This window comes from Leptonotus elevatus, chromosome 16 (genome assembly GCF_054856555.1).
Source record: "Leptonotus elevatus isolate MCC_2025b chromosome 16, RoL_Lele_1.0, whole genome shotgun sequence".
In the NCBI taxonomy this organism is placed as follows: Eukaryota; Metazoa; Chordata; class Actinopteri; order Syngnathiformes; family Syngnathidae; genus Leptonotus; species Leptonotus elevatus.
Genome location: NC_141254.1, coordinates 4,549,322 through 4,566,540, shown reverse-complemented (window position 1 = coordinate 4,566,540; position 17,219 = coordinate 4,549,322). Strand labels below are relative to the sequence as shown.

General features: G+C 39.2%; 1 protein-coding gene across 1 annotated transcript; it reads left to right on the top strand.

The window, feature by feature from the left end:
* Positions 1-65: 65 nt before the first annotated feature.
* Positions 66-17,005, top strand: LOC147160422 (beta-galactosidase-1-like protein 2). The gene is made up of 19 exons (XM_086098796.1): positions 66-285; positions 524-709; positions 778-846; positions 2,282-2,377; positions 2,880-2,988; positions 3,063-3,155; positions 5,205-5,286; positions 5,810-5,874; positions 5,961-6,045; positions 7,590-7,727; positions 10,233-10,313; positions 10,381-10,490; positions 10,575-10,721; positions 13,000-13,071; positions 14,867-14,945; positions 15,022-15,109; positions 15,184-15,295; positions 15,395-15,511; positions 15,649-17,005. Exons 1-19 carry the CDS (start codon positions 191-193, stop codon positions 15,733-15,735), a joined length of 1,911 nt encoding a protein of 636 aa, XP_085954922.1. The 5' UTR covers positions 66-190; the 3' UTR covers positions 15,736-17,005.
* The last annotated feature ends 214 nt before the right edge of the window (positions 17,006-17,219 follow it).

Sequence of the window (17,219 nt, the reverse complement as noted above, 5' to 3'; positions counted from 1 at the left end):
ACAAATATAAGACGATGGTTAAACTTTGCAATGACCATCTTATATATTTTTAAAATAAGTCACATCCTTGACTGTATAGAGCCACTCCCCCAAGGCGGTGTTCTGTCACAGCTATGAGCATCATGTGTTCATTTGCACACTGAGATACAGTTCAAGCTCAATTGCAGGAGTGTTCCGCGCATCGTCATCTATGGTTGTCCTCAGGATAAGAAATGTGCACAAAAGGAAATGTGTGCTCATTTTTTGCTTCTCTGTTGCTGTTGTCATCACATACAGACACCTCGGGTAAGTTGTGTGCTGGCTAACTTTGTTGGGAGTTACTTGGAGGTTATTTGTACCAACTGTATTAGAAATTGTAATTTAAAAGCACTTTTTTTGGTAAGAAATGCAACAAACTAAGTACATTTCTGAATATGTTCTCGTATGTGGCCCTGGCTTTAATGCACACTCATCTAGCATGTCATGTTAATTCAAGCACAATGCACTGTTATGTGACTACATACAGTATTCAATTCTTCTTCAGCATGCCAAGAGGGGGACAGAGAATAAGCAGGAAAATCGGACTGATTGCCAACTCATCCCAGTTCACCATGGAGGGCAAGCCCTTCCGTATCCTCGGAGGATCCATCCACTATTTTCGCGTGCCCAGGGCTTACTGGAGGGACCGCCTAATGAAAATGAAAGCCTGTGGCATCAACACGCTCACCACGTAGGAATGTTTATGAACCCTATTTCTCCCCAGACCAATGTTGACCAGAGCTTTATGGTCCCATGCAGATACGTGCCGTGGAGTCTGCATCAGCCACAGAGGGGGGTCTTCAACTTCCATACGCAGCTGGATTTAGAGTGAGATTTAAGATTACTTGACAACATATCACTTGGGTTTAATTACCTCATTGTTAAATGCTTGCGATCAAGTAATCATCAGATCATATGCACCAAATCTGAGTATGTGCTATATAATTGCAGCACCGCTTTCATTAAGCACAATGGGAATACTCAGGTTCCGATCCCTCCCCTTGTAAGCCCTAGTGCATTGGGTAGAAGCAAGTCGTGGCACCCGACCTGACAACAACAGCATCTCCACAACAACAGCAACTTCTCGAGCAATTAAAAACACAGCAGTGACGCATGTGAGGCAGGATGTCACACCACAGCCTGCTCCCGTTGTTGCCAAGCACATTTGACTCTCCGTAAACATTGCGATATGAAGCATCAATTAGTGTGGAGACTGTATTTCCTTTCATGCTGCTTATTAACGACTCAGTGTGTAGTCCCTAGCGCCATCTAGTGTTCAAAGAATAGCACGTAGGAGCACGCACACTACGGTGGCTCAGAGAGGCCACATTTCACAAGCCTACCACCAATTTTTATTTTCCGTGAGCAAACGAGCATATCGGCGAGCGACGGCAAATGACCAAGCAAGCTGGATTTAGCCGGAGCAGTTAACAAGAGCGGCTAGCGGGAGTTATGCTGCATTTGAGGATGGTCGAAAATCGGATATATCCGAGTTGGTTTTTCCCAGTTCCGACCTGAAAGTGTTCGAGGTAAAGGTAAACAACCAAAATGGTGGATAGTGATAAATTGTTTTTTATTTTGGTCCTCAAAACTCATTTTGACCTCCAGCAAACTTACCTTCTCGCAATTTTGCTTCATTTATAGTTTTTATCTTATTTCATAAGCATTCCATACAGTTCAGTATTTCACCGTATAATTTCATGCAGAGAGATAGCGGCATACTATCACGTACGTAGTGTTACGTGAAGTTATGTCCAATATTTATGAATGAAAAAAGCTATCTAGTTTTATACTCGAGTGTTTTACTATTCCAAAGGGGTCGCCATTGTAGAGTGACGTCACTTGTAGTCCGTCCCTGATCGGGGTCCTTTTTTTCCCGACTTTGCAAGTGGAATTTCCGAGTTCAAGGTTCCCGTACACACTTCCTGGTTTTAACTCTGAAAAGTCCACCTTCCTCGAATGCAACATTTCGTAGCCATAGGCTGGAGTGGCTAACAAAAGCAGCTAGTGGGAGGAGCTAGTAAAAAAAAAAAAGCTAGCCTCCGTAGCAGGAAGATGGTGGCGAAACGTGGCAGCTTTAGGAATGTAATTTTCTAGACCTATGATTATATATTTTTTTAAATATATACGTTTATGCGATACATAATATTTATTTGCATACTATTGACATAGTCGTTTTTTTAAATGAATGAATTATTAGTTCACCACTAGATGGCGCTAGTGATCACTGAATATCCCTTTAAATATTTGTCTTTGGTTTCAGAGCATATATCAGTCTTGCAGCTGAGCTGGGTTTATGGGTGATTTTACGTCCAGGGCCCTACATCTCCTCTGAGCTGGACCTAGGAGGGCTGCCAAGGTCAGACACTGAAGACATAAGGGTCTTGTGTGTTGAAATGTAGACATCCTTCCATAAAAATGATTGTTGTGCTACTGGCTCACAAAAGCCAATTGATCCAAAACACAATCCATTCTGTATTGAATTGAATGTGGGTGAAAAAGTCATGTCTCATTGTTCGGGGAAGACTCAGACCCAGTGAGTGAAGCTTTGTCCAGAATGGTCGATTCACTGTGGCCTTGTTGTGCCTGTAGATTTGTGGATTTAGTTGACCAAGCATCTTTTCTTTATTCTTTATTCGGATCCCCATTAGCTCCCACAAAGTGATCGCTAGTCTTCCTGGGGTCCTCAAATAATTCAACAAAAACATACAAAGTTTATAATTATTCTATGTAGTAAAAGTGAAAACACTAAACAAAAACAGTATTCAACATATAAAGCAAGTAGAAACAGACAAGATTTAAAAAGGTCACAAAAATATAACAAAAGAAAAACAAATCTTTTCTTTTCTGTTTCTTTGTAGCTGGCTTCTTCAGGATGGCGACATGAGAGTGAGAACCACTTACCCTGGATTCACTGAGGCTGTCAACATTTTTTTTGACAAACTCATACCAAAAATTGTTCCTTTGCAGGTGACCTTTCAGTCTATTAAGTCTAGATCATGTTCGTTCCCGTTGTGGTAATTAAATGTTTTTGTGTTTTTTAGTTTAAGAAAGGTGGTCCCATCATTGCTGTCCAGGTTGAGAATGAATACGGGTCTTTTGCTAAGGATGATACTTATATGCCTTTCATTAAAGAGGTAACATAACACGCTAAATACTCAACTCAATTCAACTTTATTTCTAGAGCACTTGAAAAAAATACCAGAGCTATAAATAAAGGGCTGTACATCAAGTAGAAATCAGACATTTAAAAACAAAAACAGTTAAAAGAATAAATTAATAACAAAGACTTGTAAATACAAAACAGCACTAAAACGATGCTAAGTTGAACACCAAATAATAAAAACATGTTTTAAGATGAGTTTTAATAATCTTTCAAAATGTTTTCATCTCAATCATCTTTAGATGAAACGCAGAAAAGTGGAAGACAATTAGATATGATCTGTAGGAGTTTGTTACCCCTATAAAAAGCTTAAACTTGAGACTTAGACTTTTTTGTAAGTCTTGGGCTATTAGATAGTCATCCTAATTTTAGCAGATCTAGGTGAAACGTAAAACCGAGAATGCTTCGTTAAAAATTTGTAGGGGTTACTGTGAAATCTCTCAAATAATTTTTTTTAATGCCAGGCCTATATGTGTGCAAAATTTCACGAGTTTTCTCCCAGGTTTAGACACTTAAAAACAGCTCTCGAACCAAAACCAAACAATGGAGACTCAAAATTCTTGCTGTATTTAGTTGAATTTAGCATCCTGAATATGATTCAACCATGAATTTTATTGTGCATATGTTATTTTTGAAGATTCTTAAAGAATCACCACAAGTGTACATTCAGGCCTTGAAAATGTGTTTAAAGTCATAAAAAGTTAGTATTGGCTCTCAAGCCTAAACCAAACGCTGGGGACTCAAGATTCGTGCTGTATTTAGTGTCATTTTTCTTTGCAAACAGTGCATCGCCACGGCAACAGCATGCGACGAAATAAAAAACGTTTGATAGTTTTTCATCTTAAACATTTTTAGATGAAACACACCAAGTTTGAAGTCGATGGGATACATTTTCTCAGAAGTGTTCGTTAAAATATGAAAATTATAGGAGGGACTACTGAGAAATCTCACAATAGTGTTAATTTCGTCAACGAAAATTTAACAAAAATAATTTCGTCAACACGCGTTTTTCACCAGGCTAAAACTAGACTAGACTAAAACTCTCATTAATAAAAATAACTGGGACTAAATCAGATGAATTTTCATTGACGAGACGAAAATGTACTTCACTTAATAAAAACTGGACTAAAATCTATGAACATTTTAGTTCATGAACAAAAACAAGACGAAAATGATAAGATTTTCTCAAATCTTGTCTCTGCTGTGTCACTGTCATGTGACACACAGTGACGACCCCCTTTTAGCAGTTAGCAAGTGCAACATGCACAAACACATGGGACAGGCGGGGTGGATTCACGACGAAAGGTTTAAAAAAAAGTATAGTCATTACGTAACATTAATCCAACGTATAACGTTCCAACAATAATGTTAATTCGACCGCTATCTAATGTTGGATAACTTACTAGCTCATAGACATAGCATGGTGCCATACTGTAGTAGTAGCCACTTACATACTGTAATTGTGTGTGAAGTTCTTTTTCTTAAAAAAAGATGAGAGAAAATTTTATGTGAAATAGTTTTAGATACAAAATGTTCTACATAATCTGCTGACAAAAACAAAACAAAAACTAGACTAAAACATTAACAGTTTTTGTTGACTAAAATTAGACGAATACAATTGTTTTCTTGGACGAAAATAAAGACTAAAATGCTAGATTTATAGTCAACTAAAAATAGACTAAATAAAAATGGGATGAGGTTGACTAACTGTGATAAAAAACGAACAAGTGTGATTGAAATTGGACTAAAACTGGGACTAAATTTAAAAATGGCGTATAAAATTAACACTAAATCACAATAGCTAATGTACTCTTTTTCTTTTTTTCCAGGCTTATTTTGTTTGCAATGTTTCTTGAGGTTTAGACACTCAAAATGATGTAAACACTGAACAATATTATTCATTAAGGTAGCCCCCCCCCCCCACCCTAAATACAGCAGTCCCTTATTCAAACCCAATAAAATGTTATGGGAGTATATGTTTATAAAGTTACACAGTATGTTGATTGTGGTGAGTTTTTGACAGGCTTTGCAGTCCAGAGGAATCAGTGAGCTACTACTGACGTCAGACAACCACAACACATTAAAGTCAGGAGGTGTAGATGGAGGTAAAGTATTTATCATCAATCATCGCTTAACTCATTCACTCCCAGCCATTTTCACTGAAGCAACCCCCTTTGCTCCCAGCTGTTTGACTGGATTTTGACTGATTTTACAAGGTCCTCAGAATATTGTGTTAAATTGCTATAAAAACATGGAACCTACCAAAAGAAAGATGAGAGTTTGTATCTGTTTCCGTTTTGCAATAATTAGCATTAGATTATAGCGAAGTTTCATCATCATTCACAATCCTGTTGAAACCACTGGCAAAAAGAGCATGTTGCAACATGGCCCTGGCTGATCTCTTATACTCTGCTGCCACCTGCTGACCGTTATTTGTAATAACTACCATTGCTTTAAGCGACCTCTTCCTGTCAAGAGCTGTATCAAAACCTTCTGTATGCTCTAGCATAATTATTATTTTTTTAAACAAAAACTTATAAATACGTTTTAGGGAGTGCAGGACAAAGTATTAAAAAACATATTTAGACGTTTTTGGGTTTGAATGAGTTAACTTTTGTTGTCTTGTAGTTATGAGATCATTGAAGCTGCAGAAAATAAATCAGAGAGACATTCTGGATCTGAACATAATCCAGGCAGGTTTCATTTCTACTTCATTACCCACACTTTCGCCAAAGGATATCGAATGACATGACACTATGGCTTCTTTGTTAATTCTCAGCCAAACCGACCAGCCATGGTTATGGATTACTGGACAGGCTGGTATGATATGTGGGGTGACCTCCACCACGTCCTCGCCCCAGAGGGTATGTTATGTAAATTTAGTAAAACTCACATTTTCTTGCTTGCCATTCGTTTTTGTTAGATTTTGTTCGTGCATGTTCATACACTATATCGCTGGCGTCGTATTTCCAAAAACATCGCTTTTCAGGAAACAACAACAAAAAAAAAACGTCATGTTTGTTGAACCATTTTGATGCATTATGAGAGAGCAGACCATTTTCAATATTTTAGATTGGTCAATAGTTTGTGAAAATAAATAACATCCCTAATCCAAGGTGATCAACCAATTGTATTGATTTACGAAAAACTATTAAAGGGATACTTGACTCATTGAGCCAGTTTCAGCAGCAAAATGGTAATATTTTGTCCAGAATGAATTTGGTAACGTCATTATTTTTCATGTACAATTACAACCTTTAAATACTAACTTGCTGTCAACTGAAGATAACATCACCTGTGCTGATGAAGTAGGTAACGACCAATCATAACTCAGTTTGCTGACCAGAAAACAGGTGAGCCATGATTGGTCATTTGGTACATTTAAAATAGAACATATTTATAAGTTTTTGCAAGCAAATGAGTTAATCGCACAATTTTCTGTAATTAATCGTGATTTTCTACTTCTGCTTCTACTTTTTTTTTTAAACGGTTGTAAGATATTTACTTGAGTAAAATCTTGGAATTCATTTTAAAATCATCAAATAGAAATGCTATTGGAATTTGGCTCTGTAAAGTGCGCAAATTACTTTAGAGTTCTCCAAACAGAAAGTAAACTACCTATAGTCCATTTTTATTCATCTTCTCACCAGTGACTCCTCCAAGTTTGGCTGCACATTGATTTAACTGAGTTGTTATTTTATTTTTTAACGCTTTAATGTATTTAAATTAATCTCCAGAGTTAAGGCTTTTGACAGCCCTAATAGTAACGTAACAAACAATATCAAGCAATCGTGGTGACAAAATGTAATTTGCATGACGGAAGCATGGTTTCAATCATTTTGACGGACTGACGATTGATGGACTGCGCCCATGAAATTTACCGGTCGGTCCCAAAATAGTGGCTGTAATTTGGCAATGACAGAAGCCCGGTTAAAATAACGTTGACCGATTGCCGATGACAGTTTCTTTCTGTTTGAAATATTGACGGACTGAGGATGACAGAAGAGAGTACCAACTGTTGATGATTGCCAAATGACGGTTGCTTAAAATTCATTGACGCGCCCACATCTGTTAACTACTACTAACTAATAGTATTATCATTGTTATATCTGTTCTTTTAAATACAATGTATTAGGTCTAACTACAGTATCTAGATGTACAATGGTACACAGTATTGTTTAGTTCCTCGATTATTGGAGAAGGCAAAATATTGTTTAGGAAATGGCACTTTGCTGCTATGTAAATTTAAATGCAAATGTTCAAATACAGGTCAAGCTATTTTGAATGAGCTCCAGACAAAGAGGTTGGAATGTGTATTAAGGAAATCGTTGTTTTAACTCCATTTAATCTACTTGAAGATTTTATAAGACGGCAGTGATTGCTGTTGATGTTTCAAATTATTTCTCAGATATGGTGTCGACTGTTAGAGAGATCCTGAGGCGTGGGATGTCTATAAACCTCTACATGTTCCACGGAGGCTCCAGTTTTGGTTTCATTAGTGGAGGGCTAGCTGAACCTTCCTACAAAGCATTGGTCCCCAGTTATGGTAGGCGCCTCAGTGTCATACACACAGTCTTAAATGAACTAAAGTTATATTTCATGCAAATATTGGGTGTGAATGTCATAATGGCGTAACTGTCAGGTCAGCGCTCAAGTCAAACATTTTCTTCACAATAATACACTCACAGGAATATTTCAAACCTAACTTAACCCCTTCAGACCTGCATTTTTTCTGCTGGGCAATTTTTTATTTTATTTTATTTACTGATTTCGACTCTTTTCCCACATATGAACAACATGGGAAAAAACATGGATTTTTTTGTTGTTATCTAATGTTTTTATTTGTTATAGTGGACGCCAGGATAGTATGGCTGTAACATGTAAACTTACCAAGCTTATATGTAACATCTTTAAAAAGAACATCATGCAAATTTAACTTCCAATTGTGATTGGTTAGCTATGATCCAATCATGAACCAGAAGTGTTGACATCATCCAAACTGCATTTTTATTGGTTCAGACTTATGTAATTTTTTTTGTACAAATTTGATGATGATGGTAGAGTTCGCCATGGCAAACTCAGTAACAGGGTTAGCTTTCACTAGGTACGCTGGCGTGACAACCGGGGCCTTTCCCCGCTGGGCCTGGAGTTCGAGGGTGCCGCCCGTCTCCCAGTGCTCCCATCTCCCCTTCCGCCCCCCAGTGTCCAGCCCCTCTCCGGCACCGATGCCTGGGTACGGGGTTTGGGGGGCTGGTGGGGGTGGTGGCGGCTTGGTTGGGAGGAAGGGGTACGGGTGGCTTGGTGGGGGGTTGTCTGGGGGCCTAGGTGCGGTTGTGGTGGGTGGCAGGGGTGGGTGGGGGGACAGGCGGGAAGTCGTGGGGGGAGCGGGGGCTGTGGGCCGGTGGGGTGCCTGGCGGGCCTGCCGTGCCCCGTTCTGCTGCGTTGGGCTTGGGGCGCGGGCCGTGTTGGGGTGGGGGGCGCTCCTGGCTCCTGGGTTTGCTCTCCGGCCGGTGGCCCCTGCGGGGCCCGGTGGTTGTGCCTTGGTGCTGCCGTGGCCTGGGGGGCACTGGGGGGTTGTGCTTGCTCTGTTCTGGCCGGGGTCGACGGCTCCCCTCTTTTGTGGAGGTTTTCATGCATGCCAGATCCACCACACCAGCATCTATCGAAATTCAAACACAATCTGCTTCTTCCGTTGATTCAGTGGAGGCTGGTGTCTGTGGATCTCACTCTGCTTCATTATCCTTCCTTCCTTTCCTCAGTCTTTCCTTTGGTCTCTTGAGGTCTCCCTAATTTGTTGGATTTTAGATGTTTCTGGGGTTGGTGAAAGATTCTGATTGGTAACCCGGTGGGTAGTAGGCAATGTCTGGTCTGTGCTGGATTTCACTTTCCTTTCTTTTCTCTGATCCTTCCTCGGGTCTCCTGACAACTTCACGACTTTAGCTGGATTCTGAAGTATTCGGTTTAGGTGAACGGTATGGGATTTGTAATAGGTTTTAGGTGAAATAATGAGTACACACTCACACACACACCCGCATACGCACATATTCACGCACACACAAAAACAAAAAACAAAAAAAAGAGAGCAATGATGATGACATGTCGAGTCGGTAAGATTACCGAATGAACAATACTGAGCTCTCTCTCAAGAAAAAATAAATAAATAAAATGAAATGCATAATCCTCATGTTTATGTATTTAGCATTAATAAAGTATAATTTTTCTAAATTAATGATAATGAGAATATTTATTTAAAATACATAAAGTATATGGTTTGAATTGCATAAATAATTAAGTTACCTATATGCCACTCTGTGAAAAACACATGTCTTTTTTTCTTCATTTTTTACATTTTTATGTTTTTAGGATGAAACTGAATGCAAACATCTCAAAAACGAAACGTAAAAAGAAAAAGTAAATATACTTTATTAATACTAAATACATAAACCTGAGGATTATGCATTTCAAATAAACAGGCTTTATTAGACTAATGAATATGTATCATATAAGTTTTATTTGGTAGGTTTGTGTTAAAATTATCTGAAAAAGTAAATGGGAATTTTTTTAATGTAAAAAAAATACATAAATCTTAAGTTAGGCTTGAAAAAATTCTGTGAGTGATATGCTCTATGCAACGCCACTAAACACGGAATTCTGATTACGGTAATACTGCGTTTGTTGAATATGAATTAAGCAGCAAAATCTACCTGTTTTTATCCATCTCAGGAGGTGGCCTTCTTGCCACTTGCTGTTGATTAAAAATGGCATCACAGTTGCTCAGGGGTCAGGTAGCAACCATTTACGGCTCAGCTTGCGAACAACACATGACCAAATTTAAACAAAACAGCAGCAAACTCAATAAATGGCAAAATAGCCTTGAAAATGGGTAGATTTTGCTGCTTAATTCATCTCCCACAAACGTAATATTAATCAGAATACCGTCTTTTAGACTGGCAGAGGTACATAGAAAATACTATTGTAAATAACATTTTTGACCTGAGTTAAACAGCCAGCAGGAGACAACACATTCCTGGTAATTTGAGATATTTTGTAGATTATGACGCTCCCCTGTCAGAAGATGGCGAGTACACTCAGAAGTACCATCTCCTCAGAGATCTTTTCTCTCAATTCAACAGTAAGTAAAAATAAATAAACCATAGACGTGGATGGACCACCCTATAAGTGACTGATTTTTACTCTAGTAGGTGAAGGCTTCCCTGACCTGCCAGTGCTTCAACATAAGGAAGCGTATGAACCAGCTATCACATACCAGCACTTGTCCTTATGGGATGCTTTGAGCTTTACTGAGGGAGTATGTCTTTAAACGTAAGATTGCCTGTAAACATTTGAGAAACACAGTTGCTTCTCGGTTAAGCCTTGATTGTTTGCTTCACAGCCATTTAAGTCAGACATGCCGCTTAACATGGAGAATCTACCAATGAACAACAAAAATGGACAGTCCCATGGATACACACTGTATGAGACAACAATCACCAGTGGAGGCGTATTGACGTCAGGAGACAATGTCAAAGACCGTGCCCTTGTGAGTTGTAACTTTACTTTCTATGTGAGCCTAATATCTTGATGTATTACTATTTGCAGAGGTGCCAAATCTAGGACCACAAAGTAAAAACCCTGCCACAGTTTGGCTTTAGCCTCAGGTGCTAGTTAGCTAGTTCCCTTGCTAGCTCCCATGGTGCTCGTTTACCTGCTAGGGAGTAGCACCCATGCTGCTCGTTTACCTGCTAGGGAGCTAGGTAGCTAGCTAGCACTAGGGGCTAAAGCCAAACTGTAGCAGGGTTTTTATTTTCTTGACCTGGATTTGCCCCCTCTTACTATTTGTTGAACATTTTTTTACTATTGTGGTTGTAGTAGTAGTAGTATATACTCACTCTGGTTGGGGCAACACTAAAATGTGGGTATTCTCTGTCACATCTGGCTTTCCGTGTATTTTCCAGTCGACTTAAGCACTTTTTCAGTTTTACACTCTGTTATAGTAAGTCCAGTTCCACGTGAAGGTGAAAAAACAGACACTATTTTCTGCATAAAAAATGGTGCATCTTCATTTTCATGCTGGTAGTCAAATCTAGTTTACCGTGTTTAGGAATTTGGCCACAGCTGCCGCAACCAAGATGGGCGTTTCGGCAGAACGAGGGCGTTTTCTTTGAAACGGCCCTAGCACACCTGACAATTTGGTGACAGACAGTTGACTAGACTTTAAACCAGGTGAAACCAGGTCTAAATTGTGGCATAGGTGGTGTAATGCGATTTTGCTGAATTAGCTTAATCTAGCCATGACATTTATTGTAAAAGAATATCAGCGCTAGTTGACTTTTTTCACCATTGTTACAATAACAGGCATTGTTATAGCGTTATGGTTAGTTAGGTACTGTATTTAAAGGTCTCATATTATTCAACTTTTCAACATACTAAAATAGTTCTCAAATGTGTAAAAGACATGTGACATGCATTTGTCAAGATTGACTTTGGATCTAATATTTTTGCCGTCCCTAAATCAGCCAGAAAATGCTCTGTTCAAAACAGCCTGTTTTAGGGGAGTGTCACTTTTATGCAAATAGCTGCACCAGGCCACGCCTAGGCCATAGCCTTCTCTCTCGAAGGGGCAGTGATTTCAGTCATGGCAGCCATGTGCTAATGTTGTGAATGGAAACGGCTGGCCATGGAAGCAGAAGAAAAGAAAAATACAGACATGTCTTTTATACATTTGAGAACTATTTTAATATGTGGAAAAGTGGCCTAACATTTTACCATAAGAAAAAGTAGCATAACGTTACTACAGAGACTATGTTATAGCGTTAGTTTGTGATTGTTTAGGCAATGGTTATTTTGCTGTAACCGGCAAATCTCCCGCGAACGTTATTTTGCCGTGAATGTCTCAGATTTGCCGTGAATGCTTGTAGACATTTACAAGCGATTATGAATAACACAAATGTGCACATTTAGGCCCCTTGGTGTCACGATTGGGTTGTGTTTGTTGGACCCCAAAAGAAAAGGGCAGACCCAGCCAAGGCGAAAGTCACTCACTCAATGAACCAACAAAAAGCGCACAGCACGTGGACAAAAGGTTGCTCAACAAAAGGCGACGACGACAGAAAGGTGTACGTCGTGGGCAAAAACAAGAAAACACAAAATCACGCCGGAGGGCGAATAAAACAGAGAGGAGTGTAGCATACAAAGTTGATTAAAGAAAAACGCTACTAGTCTAATTACTAGTGGTGTCCACAACACCAAGAAAGATTGCCGCTAGAAAGGTAGCAGTATCAAAACGTCAGGTATGGTGAGTAGCATCGCGGAGCAATAACCCGACACTCCTCTCTGGTGCTGCCAAGCTTTTATTTCGGCCTGATGACATAATGGGCAGCAGGTGTGTCGGCAGGATCCGCCCTCCAGCTGTTTCCCCAGCAACTGCAAGGGAGAAATCAGAAACAGGAAACAGCAGAAAACCAAAACATAACACTCAGGGGCTGGGTCGAATGCACTTCCGTGTCTTTTTGACATCACTAAGTCACGGAAGTTTAATCTGCCCGTTTAAAGCACACATTTTAGAAAGAAGGAGAAAGCTAAAGAAGTCGCGGACTGACTTTTTCATGCCTGGTTTGATTGTAGACAGGCCGGGGATGCATATTATTGATAGAAAACCTCACTAAAGTGCAATTTCATACTATGGGAAGGTCCATCCACCCCCCCCCCCCTATTTTGAGCATTACATACTGTCGAACAAAATGAAAATGACTGATATTTTGTAAGCCTCGAGACAAATTTTTTATTCATATAATTTGAGGTGTTTGTTTCTTTCACAGGTTTTTGTAAACAAAAGTTACATTGGGCTTTTCAAGCGACGGAATTTGGAGCTGGCTGTTCCAGATGGCAAGGTATGGGATTAAAATAGATCAGTGACCAATACATTTTCTTTGCATTGTCTCAACTAAATTGAAACTGACAAATGTGATAAGGAAAAAAATAACTGGTGGTAAAGTTCAGACTCTAAGCAATGACTTTAAAAATGTCAGTTTTAACCCATTAAGATAAATTCCGGTAGCATCTTCTTTTATTTTTAGCATCTCCTTAAAGGTGGCGTTAAGTTTTGACCGTTTCTGTTTGTAAACAAACAATGGGGTACCACCACACATTAACAAAAGCCCAACGTTTTTGATTGAGAAGGATTTCATGTGTTTACATCCAGTGTTTCTGAAGTGTTTATTTCTGAGTGAAAACTTAAGACCCCACCTTTAATTCACCAAAATCATGATGACCCTTCATAAATGTTTTGATAAGCTCCATGGTGAATGTTTAAGTGTCACTTTTTAAGGGATACTTAACTCATTTAGCCATTTTCAGCAGTAAGAAGTTAACTTGATTATTTTTCTTGTACAATTAATACCTTTAAAAACACATTTTGCCCATTGCTGTCGACTGAAAATGACATCATGTGTGCTCAATGCTCAGGTGATGACCAATCATGGCTCAGTTTGCGAATATCAAATGACCAAACCCAGAAAACAGGTGAGCCTTGATTGGCCGTTACCTGAGCTCTGAGCACCTGAGATGTCATTTTCAGTCGACAGCAAGTAGAAAAATATGTTTTTAAACGTATTAATTGTACATGAAAAATAATGAAGTTATCAAACTAATTATAGACAAAATACTAACTTCTTCCTGCTGAAAATGGCTACACGAGTCAAGTATCCCTTTAAGATGGAATCAGTACACATTGAAGCGTTCGGTTTAGTATTCAGATCTGCTCTGCTTAAAAGCATGTCCTCATCATGCCAAAAACAAACATCTAGTCATTAAAAAATGGAAAAATCCGTCCGCTTCAGCTTGGTGTAAATGAATTGATGAGCCTGTTAGCTGCTATTTTAGCCAACTTCATGCTAGTGTACTGCTCCAGCTTTTCAGGTTGGGGAATAATGTTCAATAGAATTTAGATCAGGTGCGCTTTAGAATAGTCTAATGTTTTGTCATTCTTGAGTATTGTTTGTTGTGTGTGTTTTGGATTGCTATTGTAGATTGTTACAAATTTTCATTGGTGATGTGTCGATTCCAATGAACATTAAGAGCAGTTCTCACCATGTTGGTGTGTCCCACATCCAGTGATTTAGCAACATTTGAGGATAAGGTCCATGCCTCATAGCTATAGAGCACTCATTCCAAAATGATGAAATGAAAATGTCATTACATTTTAATTAGTGAATTTAGTTAACTACGGAAGAGGATTAGGGCCAGTGAAGATAAAAAAAAAGAGTTGGATTCCTCCTCAAATCAGATTTTTAGGGCTGACTGTCACTGTTTTTAGCAAGTATCCAAATTCGATCAGACTGAGACACATTATTGACCCATCTGACAGGTTGCTGTAGCAATGACGTCGAACGGAGGCGGTGCCCAGCGCGTGTAGTGTTTGACGTCATGTGACGCTGTTTACCTCTCCGTACTTCCCATTCCTCGCAAGCGTGTTAAGCGGTTTTATTTTTCTTTATTTTATTTTATTTATTTATTTTAATGACCATATGTTTATGGCTACAACCGGGCACTATTTTGCTATTTCCGGTTGTGCATGTAAAACTCTAATGGGGTCCCGAGACCGGCTTCAGTAGTAGTTCACTAAACATTGAGGGTTTTTCTTTTTTGTCGACATGAATATGACCAAATGCTCAAAACTCATAACAGGGACAGCGGACATTAAGTTTATTGGTGGAAAACTGTGGAAGAGTTCACCAGGGAAGGAATCTTGACAAACAACGTAAAGGTAATTCCTCAACAATATGTAAGATGTTGTTATGCTGACTAGTGTACAAGCCAATTTAATTTTGTGTTCTTTGCAGGTCTTGTAGGGGACATTTTATTGAACAATATTCCACTACGGGAGTTCACAATATACAGCCTGGAAATGAAACCCAACTTTATTTACAAGTTTGTAGACTCTAAAAGAACTATTAATTTTGTGCTACAAAACAATTCACTTGAATCGGATGTTTTTGCTTTAGTCTCTACCAGGGTCCTTGGAAAATGCTTCCTGAAGCTCCCAGTTTCCCTTCTTTTTTCCTGGGCCAGCTCTTTGTATATGGCTATCCCAGTGATACATTTGTTAAACTGCCAGTGAGTGTAATGGTTCTACACCATTTATGCATTTCTATGCCTTTGTATGACAAATACGTGCAGTGATGATTCAATTAGCAATTATCGTTTGGTTCACAGGGTTGGAATAAAGGTGTTGTGTTTATCAACGGGATCAACTTGGGACGCTACTGGTCTATTGGACCCCAGCAGACTCTCTACCTCCCTGGTCCATTTCTCAACAGGGGTATCAACCAGGTTTGTATGACTAATTTGTTACTGACAAAGCTGACTTTGCGGTATGCGGCACAAAGAGCAAAAATAGTTTTACATTTAATCATGTGTGGGATCAGGTTTTACTCTATGACCTCTTAAATTCTTATTGTGATCATTAGATCATTGTGTTCGAGGAGCAAGAAGGTGACTACAAGGTCAGTTTTGAGGACACGGCAGATCTTGGCATGGCAGCTGACATTCAGTGACTCTCATCATCTCCTGTACGTCTTGTCTTGTATGCCGTTTGTTTGTTGTTGTTTTGGGTACAGTTTTCTTTAATGATGTTTTATTCAAAAACTGGCAGTACACCACACATACCAAGATACTTGTTGTAGCCGGTAAATGTTGTGAATTTATAGTTACAGAAAATTCCAAAAAGGAAGAGAATGATACATTTCTCTCAACATATTCATAGAATTAAGTATACATTTAAATGAAGTTGTAAAATCATCCCTCTGGGCCATCTTATGCCAATAATTTATTTTTAATTCGTATTTTGATACTTTGTGCGACAGAACCCATAGCTGGGTCCACGACCCTATTCCTACTCTCTTCCTCGCCTGTTCTTTCTTGCCCTATCTTACATCGTCCTGTTCTTCCCTCACAGTGTGTAGCACTACTGTCCTGCAGAGAACTCGACCCTAATGTGATACTGTAGTATTTACTTTATGTAATGCTTTGTTGTGGGAATGCTAAACAGTTTGATGGAGAACTTAACCAGTACTTCAAGTACAACCGAACTCACTGTTTGCATTGTTAAATACTTCATTAAAGTACAACCGAGTCTTGCTCCGCTGCCATTTTAAAAACTACGTTCAGCATTCCCACACAATTTCTGCAGAAATTGCACTTTGTTTAGTTTTGTTAGTTTTCCCTACAGCAGTGTTCTGCTTTTACTTATTGTTGGCCAATCAAAGTGGCTCCTTTTATTCCCTTTAAATGATTTTGCTCCCTTGCCTCTCTCTTGTAGTGGGTTTTATTTGAGTACATCAACCGACCCAGTTTCAGGCCAGTTTCAATGTATCCTCACAAGTTTCTTACCGTTTAGGTTGTTCGTCTACACAATGGCGCGGTTTCAGAGTTCGAAACCGATCACTTTTGAAACCGGGCTCCAGAGTGGAAAAATTTCAAAACGCGTCCGTCTGCACACCATATGCAGGATACTCCTCCAGTGATGACGTAATGGTCGCAGCTCGATGACGCCGCATTGTCGCAGATTGATAACGTAAGCGGCAATTCTCGCGTGACTGCGCGCAAACCGTTAGTCTGTCGACAACAATGGCGTGTCGTAGTCGTTTTGCGCAGCCTCCTTAGCTTGCTTATGCTTTTGCAGCAAAATATTTTGCTTCTTTATTCTCACGTTCAAGAAGTGGTGTTGTACTTTGAATCACCCGCCATTGTCACTTCTCCTGTGTTCGTCTTTTTCATGTTGTTTCGATACATGCAAAGCCATGTTTGTTCTGTAGATTGCAATAAAGTTAGGGAAAAAAAGTGTTTGTCTTCTTCGCTGATTCTTCTTCTTTCATTAACAGAGGGGGTACCAACAATTTTCTCAATGTGAATAGATCTGCGGAAGTCGAACTTCTATAAAATGGCTATTACAACTAAACAATGGTACATGCATGCACCGAATCAAAATAGATCATGTCACATGTAAACTGTTGACAAGAGATCTTCAATTGGAATGACT